This window comes from Apteryx mantelli, chromosome 4, assembly GCF_036417845.1.
Source record: "Apteryx mantelli isolate bAptMan1 chromosome 4, bAptMan1.hap1, whole genome shotgun sequence".
Taxonomy (NCBI): domain Eukaryota; kingdom Metazoa; phylum Chordata; class Aves; order Apterygiformes; family Apterygidae; genus Apteryx; species Apteryx mantelli.
Genome location: NC_089981.1, coordinates 40,325,455 through 40,333,379, shown reverse-complemented (window position 1 = coordinate 40,333,379; position 7,925 = coordinate 40,325,455). Strand labels below are relative to the sequence as shown.

The window sequence follows — 7,925 nt, the reverse complement described above, 5'->3', positions numbered from 1 at the left end:
AAGTCTTAGTACATAGCAATATCTCTAAAACCTGGGAGATTTTCTTCTGTCACCCCTTAGTCAGTTATTTTACTGGTCAAATCAAATGATGATGATTACAAACACTTAAGAATCAAAACAGTTTAACCAGATGTGTCCACAACAAAGACTAAGAACTACGGGAATATGGGCTTTCTATACACTTTTCATTGACAAAACTTAACAACCAGCAGAAAGGTTCACTCCGGTTAAAGAAAATCAATAGGAAACAAGCTTCATAAATAGGGCAGTTTCACCAGTCAAGGGCTCCCCTATTGTGCAATCAGTTCTTGGTCTATGAATATCAATATTCATTTTTAAATAATTGTTGCAAAAGGAAGAATATATAAAAATGTATCTGTCTGCCTCCTTTGGAAGGAAAAGGTAGTCGACCCCAATCCAGATAAAGAAAGTAGCTTTCCTACAGGGTCTCTTTCTGTGGGCAAGTGCACCAAGAGTTAAGGAAAATACTTAAGATACAGTTTTTTGTTTTTTTTTTTTAAACTCTGGAAACAGAGACCCAGTGTGGAACTAAGACGGCTATAATACTGACAGCACTTTGCATCTTCAGAGATCTTGACAAACTTTAATTAATGGCTCCTCAGAAAAGCCCTGGGAGGCAGGTAGGCAGTTGTTATCCACACTTCACAGATGCAATGAGGAAAAAGTCTGCTCTCGGGGGCCAACCAGAACGGGAGCACTCCCCACCTAGCAGGCTCAGACCCCGAGGCCAAAGTATTTAGACGACTCTGAGGCACCAAAGGCCGCGTACGGGGGTCCGAGCCTTTCGGTCGCTACCTAGAAGAGGCACTCTGCAAACTACATTCAGTTCCCTCGCAGGTCACGGCCCGGGAGCGCGCGCGCGCGCAGGCGGCTCCAGCTCCTCACAGCTTGGTCCCGGGGCCCAGCTACGCCGCCCCACGTGAAAAGAAAAAAGGAAAAAAAAAAGAAAAACAAAAAAAAAAAAAAAAAAAAACCGCAAATGAAGGCGGGCAGCCGGCTCCCGCTACTCCCTCCGCCGTCTCACCCAGCGACGGCGCCGGCCCTTCGCGCGCGGGCTCGACCGCCAACGGCCGCTCCGTAACGGTCGCGCGCACTTCTCCCCCCCCCCCGCAACGGGCGCGTCTGCCCCTCCCCTCCCCCGCAACGGCCGCTCCGTAACGGCCGGCGCCGCTCCCGAGCTGGCCGCTCGCCGGGCCGGGCCAGGCTGGGGGCCGGTGCGCGGCGGCCCCTCAGAGCGCGGCGGCCTGGGCGCGGCAGTGGGCGATGTGGCGGTGCACGAAGTCGACGCGGGCCTGCAGCAGCTCCGCCTGCCGCTCGGAGAGGAAGCCGAGGCGCGCCCAGAGCGGCTCCCGCGCCCGGTAGCGCCGGCGCAGCTCGGCGGCGGCGCTGCGGCGGCGGTGGAGCTCGGCGACGCGCTGCGCCGTGCCCTCGCGGAAGACGCAGACGGAGCGGAGCAGCGGCTCGTTGTAGGGGTCCCACATGGCGAGGAGGCGGTAGCCGTGCACCAGCCCCGCCTCGTTGTCCATGAAGACGAGCCCGCCGTCGGGGGCGCGGAGCAGGTTGCTCGTGGCGCGGCGCATGACGCGCGGGTCCCACTGCAGGCTGAAGAGGTTGCTCACCAGGCGGTCGAAGTTGGCCGTCAGGTAGTCGAAGAGGATGAGGTCGCTCCACTGCACCAGCTCCACCAGCTGCGAGGGCGGCAGGGCGCCCAGCTCCCCCGCCGAGAGCGGCTGCAGCCGCCGGCCGGCGCCCGCCTCGGCGCCCCAGGGCGCGGGGGCCACCACGTCGGTGAGGTTGTCCACCCAGCGGGTGAGGCTGACCACGGCGCCCTCGGCCCAGTGCGAGCCGCGCAGCTCCTCCCGCACCGGCTCCCACTGCCGCCCGCGGGCCTCCACGAGGGACAGCGCCATGGGCGGCAGGCGCTCCTGCATGCCCAGCACCCCGGCCAGGTGGTAGGAGAGCGCCTCGCCCTGGATCTGCTCCGGGTTGATGCCGTAGCGGACGCAGGCGCGGCTCCCGTCCGACAGCCGCGCCAGCCGGTTGGAGCTGCGCCCGCAGCCGCCCCGCTCCAGCGAGGCCACGCGGGCGGCGCGGGCCGCCGACAGCCACGCCGCCGCCTCCTCCGCCGCGAAGCCCGACGGCACCTGCTCCTCCAGCTCCCGGCTCCAGAAGATGCCCCGCTGCACCGGAGAGGCGGCTCCCGCCGGCGGCGGGCCGGGAGGAGGGGTCCGCCCTTCGGCCGCCCGCTCCTCCCGGCCCGGCACCGCCAGCAGCGCCCGGAAAGTTTTCTGTCCGCCGCGGGACTCGCCCGGCGCCGGCGGGGAGCGCCCCCAGCCCCACGGCCTCGGGGGCGGCCGCCGGCCGGGCGGCTCCGGCGCCCGCTGCGCCGCCGCCTTCCGCTGCAGAAGCACCGTCCAGAGCCCCAGCAGGGAGCCCAGCAGCAAGAGCCCGAGCACGGCCAGGGAGCCCGGCGCGGCCCGGCTCGCCCGCTTCATCCTGCCGCCGCTTCACGCCGCTGCTGCGGGACGCGGCGGCGGTGCAGCCCCGCTCGGCTGCTCGGCGCGGCACTCGCGCATGGCCGCGCGGCGGGCAGGGCGGCCGCTCGGGGCGCGGGCGCGGGAGCAAGCGAGCCCCGACGCGGCCAGCCCCCCGGCAGCCCCGCGCCGTGTGCGCCCAGCCCCGCCAGCGGCCGGGAGGCACGGGCACCCAGACCACGTGGGGGAGCCGGGGGGGCGCGCCCGGCCCGCCCCGCCTCCCAGCGTGGCCCTCCGCTTAAAGCGGCGATGCCCGCTCCGGAGGGGGCCCACCTCCGGGGCGGTGCGGGGGGCGGCCCGCGGAGCCCGCTGCGCTCGGGGCGCGGTGCCCGCGCGGGGCGCGTCGCCTCCCCCGCCCCGGCCCCGCGAGCGCCCGCCGGGAAGCGCGCCCGATACCGCCCCGTCGCTTGTCAGGCAGCAGCGGCGGCCGCGGAGCTCCGGTGCCGCCGCGCCGCCCCCCCGGCCGCTCGCTCCGCGCCTCCCGCGGGCTCCTGGGGGGCGGCCGCGCCGGGCGGGGGTCGCCCCTCGGGGGGAAACGGGATTTCCTGCCTGGGGGGTTCCCGCCGCCAGCGCGGCCTCTCTCTCAAGAGCTGCGTCCTTCCGAGGTCCTGGGGCGTGCACGGAAGATGGGCAGAGCGGTGTCCCCCTGCCCGGCCTTTTCCAGTTCAATGCCTTCCTCAGGTAAGGAAACTTAGCTCTGCTCTTTCTGCATTCTGCTGGAGACCTCTCCTGGGAACAGCATGTTTGTGAGCGGAGTTTGATTAAACACCTCTCCCTTCTTCCATCGCCGCCGTGGCGATCCTCCGAAGTAGTTATTGGAGTTGGATCGGCGAAGCAAAGCCACCACATACAGAATTTTAAACACTGCAAAAGAAAAATCATTTGCTCCTTCTCACGTACTCAACTTTTTCTGTTTTCTTGAGATAGCACAGATATCACAATAATTCCTGGTTTTCCAAACAGGCAGAACAAGATGCGAATTTTTAATGTAAGAAAAGAGGAATTCCCTCTCTCTCCCGTGATGTTATTAAAAACATTCTCTTAATCCATCTTAAAACGTTCAAAAAAGCAGAAGCCCAATTCTCTGTCTTTTGCTTCAAATTCACCTGTAAATCGACCCTCCCCAGCGTTGCTAGGGAAGCCCGGGCTTTCAAAGGTAACACGAATGCCTTATTGCTCCCTGCCTCGGGTGAGCCCTGTGACGGCGGAGAGGCTGCAGGCAGCAACGCCTTCGTGCTCAGGCGGGTGCCCGCCCGCTCCGAGCCCCCGCGGAGGCTCCGGCACGAGCGAAGCAGCCGAACCCGCTTCAAGCGCCAGCAGCAGCCCGCGGCGAGCGCCCCGAGCCGCCGCGGTGCAGCAGCTCCGCCCGCAGGGCGCGGCGCGGCGCTGCAGCCGCCCAGCCCCGGCGCGACCGGCCCCGGGGACTGACTGCGGGGGAGCCGCCGGGAGGGCAAGGGCTCTCGCCTTGGTCGTAAGCACTTTGGGGGGAAAAAGACCCAACCCAGCATAGGAGCGCCAGGCACAGCAAAGCAGCCTGCGTGTATTATTGCCAGCTGTGCCCGATGCCTTTTCTAGCAACAGGACCCCACATCTAATTGTGACCACTGTAACTGGGAGCGTTAGTGCAGTTGGGTTCCTCATGTGCATACGGACTTACTGAAATAATGAGACATAGTTACCCTCCTGGCTTCCCTCAAATGCAATGCAAAATGTAATCATTCCTCTTGTTATCTGTGAATTCAAGTCTCATGCTATTCCTGACCCTGAATCCTTATTACCAGATGATGCTTTACACTTTCACCCTTTGAAGTCGTACGTGCTGCACAGCAAACACCAGGTGTATGATTTGCAGCTGGTGATTGCTACAATTCACAGTGGCCAATATGAACAGTACCATTACACTGAGCAGGAGGCTTTTATCCAGTGGTAGGCTGAATATTTTTACCAAAGTAATGACACAGAATAGTCTCTGTTCTGTGTAACTTTTCAGCTTGAATTGGCTTTAAGAAAACTCAAAGCTTGTTGGAAAAGGACTGAAAGCTGAAAATATGAATTTTATTCCAGACATACGCTGGACATTTATTTCCATTTAAGTGAATTGTTTGCATTTCTTTCAGCGTGAATTATGCTTATAATGAGCATCCAGTTGTCAATTCCTGTGGTGGAAGGTCCCACTGGAGAAGTACCTTTGCCATGGATAAGGATACTACATTTCCTGTTATTAAGATGAAAATAAACCTCGAGTTATGCATGACATTTGTTTCAATTACAGCTTGCCTCTTGTAAGCTAAGCAGTTAATCAACAGGCTATGCTATGACTGCACCCTTAAATCAATAGCTGGGAATACAGCATCTCCCCCAAATACTCAGCTTCTGCACTACCCTATTTGAAAGGAGAACAGGCCCGAGTTTTGATGAGCCATCCTGCTGGCTAATTTATGGACATGGCAAGCTGGAATATTTTAAAACCAGACAATTGGTACAGGGTTAAACATCAGCCGAGCTGAAGTGCTGTTTGATTTACAGCATGTTAAGCATTCCTGAAACTGTGATCACTGATATATTTGGGTCAATCAGATGTCTTCTTACTGCTTTGCAGACGTTGCAATGAGCAGCTTGAAGATGAATTAGAACAGTCTCCAGGCTTCTCAGACCTATATTAGGGAAGGGAGTGTTGGCCACTGTCCAGACCCAGAATCCTAGCAAGTATAAAGATAACAAAATAATTCCTCACTTTCCTCTGTTGCTTCTTATATTAACTTGATTTTAGTGGTGTTACAAAGCTAGGCTCACAGAATACCTTGTTGCTAGTGCATAGCACTGATCTTAGCAGCAAGGGTTTTTCTTCCTCATTCCCCTCCCTGACCCCAGCACCTTCTTAGTGATGTGGGGGTAGGAGTCACCACAGACCGCAGCGATTTGTCCTATCAGCGACGGAGGAACCAGGGACTGGACAGAGACTTCAGGAGCTCTCCCCTTCAGTGGAAATTATCTCATACTCAAGTCAAAGGCCAAACTCTAATGGGCTTTTCCAGGATTGGGATCATGCGGAAGCAAATGGGTGCTTGATTTTTCTGGGCACAGCTCGCCAATGCTGGACTTGAGCGGCCCTGCCTCTGCTAGCAAGCTCCACCGAGCAAGGGAGGCTGGTGGAGGACAAGCAGGTGGAGCCTCCATCACACTTCAGCCTGCCTATATCTACATATACTTTTGGCATATATCTAATGCCAAACCTCCCTGACTCACCTCAGTGCCAAGTTACTGAGTCCAGTGACTGGCACATGAACCTAAGCAGGACTGTTAACTCCTTCCCTGGAGACTGCACTGGGGCGAGGCCAAGCACTTCACTGCCATGTCGCACCACATGGAGCACAACACGACACCCCAAAGTCCTTTCTTTACTCTGAACTCTGATTTGGGATCCTGGGTGGGGTGGGAATAGGGGCATTTTACTCCAGTCCTACATCATTTCTCTCCCCTTCCCACCTTGAATACCTCTCCCACTCAATCAGCACTCTTTTTTTTTCTTTATCCATCAGATTATCACCCCCCCTCCCCAAATGCAGCCCTATTTCTATCTGCCATTCCCTCACAATCATTGCTGAACAGCTTATCCCTACCCCTATTTAGCAAGCTCTGGCTCCTGTCAGTCAGCTGGTGCTGACGAACTCGCAAACTCGTGACATCCATTTCCAAAGAGAACGACTCAGGTCGCTGTGAGGAGAGGTGCCGGTGAGCAGCATTAGGCCCATGGCGTGACATGCTCTGTGCCTATGGAGTTGGCTCTGCCCCGGGGAGCAATCGGGATGCGAAAGCTCCTACAAATATGCTGCAGAGAAGCAATGCCCCTGCTTCCTCGGTGCTGCATATTCCCATCCTTCCACGCTTCCTCCCGTTGTGTTTTGGGCCACTGGATCTGTGAAATTTGGGTTTGTGGAGCCCTCCACCAGACTGCTATTAGCTCCCCACTTCCCGGTAACCCCTATGAGCTGATTTGCAGTGCTCCTTTCTGCTGCAGAAAGCCTCCCTGGTGCTGCAGCCCCGCAGAGGATGTGCAGCGCCCCTTGGCCCCACCACGTGCTTGCTTCAGCTCTTCCCTTTGAAAACACGTTGCTGAGACTGGCTGGTTGGGGGAGAGGAGATGAGCCTGCAAAAGCGTCTAGTACAGATGCAGGGTTATCAACAAAGCAACACTATTGCTCATACGACTTATTTCTCTTGGGGGAGGGTGGGAATTCTGGACTAAACTGTACTGGCAAAAACTTAGTATGTAGAAGTGTTATGTGCTTAGCACCACTTTAAGTTATTCCCATCCAAGAAGTGCTTTGTACAATTGTATCAGCAAAGTGGTATGTGCATATGCCTGACTATGGCTTTGTCATGGTGAATTTGTACTTTTCAACCTAAAAACATCCCTCACAATGAGATATTCCAGCAACTGAAGGGCAAAGTCGGAGACCATAGATTAGACTGGGAGGGAGGATTTATAACTGGTTGTGGCTGAGGGGTGGGGTGAAGAAGCTGTGGTGCACTGCATTTCATGGCAGAGAAGTGAACCGCTTAGAGACCTTGCCCTCCAAGTATGTTGGTGGTTTCTGGAAGTCTTTACAACCTTAACTCAGTCTGGAACTTGGAAGTTTTTTTATTGCTTTGACTTCATTTTTTGGTTTCTCAAAAAAGCTCCTAGGCAAATGGTACTCTAACAGATTTTTTCTTTTTTTTTTTTTGTAATCTGAAGCACCATGTAGAACATGAATCTAGGCAATTTCTGTGTACACAACAGATCCTATCACCCCTGGACTCCCAGTCTCTCTGTTTTTAATATCTATGACTCTGTTTTTAATATCAAAGCAATAAATGAGTAAGTGCTTGAGCTCTTGTGCCTGGCTCTTGAAAGTGTTCATAAGACTTGTCAGGTGCCTGATGATGTTTACTCAGTTAGGGGATTTATTCTCAACCCTGTTAAAGGTGAACTGCAAAGCTAGGATGAAATTAGTGCGACGCTCACACTGATGTCCTCGGGGTCTCCAAGAAGGAGGCTGTGCAGAACGGTCATGACAGAAATACGTTGAAATGGTGGGTGTCTGCAGCGCCCATTACACAAACGTGACCCAGGGTGTCCAGACGGCTGGTGATTCAGGTGGGAGGATTTTCCATGTAAGTGACCAACAGCAGGCGCTGTGGCCTTGCTTTCCATGGTGTGGGGTGAGATCCTCAGCAATTCGAGCAGGCAGAGCTGCGCTGTGGTGAGAGGCTCACTCAGACTTGCAGCATTTATGTTGCAGCAGCTCTGGGCGGTCTCTGCTCCCTGCCCACCCTGAAATGCAGTCTTTCCTAGAGAGAAACGCAGCAGCCATTTGTGTCCCTTAT

General features: G+C 56.3%; 1 protein-coding gene across 1 annotated transcript; it reads right to left on the bottom strand.

Moving 5' to 3' along the window:
- Positions 1-1,158: 1,158 nt before the first annotated feature.
- On the bottom strand, positions 1,159-2,676 carry FJX1 (four-jointed box kinase 1). The gene has a single exon (XM_067295547.1). The coding sequence runs from the start codon at positions 2,514-2,516 to the stop codon at positions 1,251-1,253; it is 1,266 nt and encodes a 421-aa protein (XP_067151648.1). The 5' UTR covers positions 2,517-2,676; the 3' UTR covers positions 1,159-1,250.
- Positions 2,677-7,925: the final 5,249 nt, after the last annotated feature.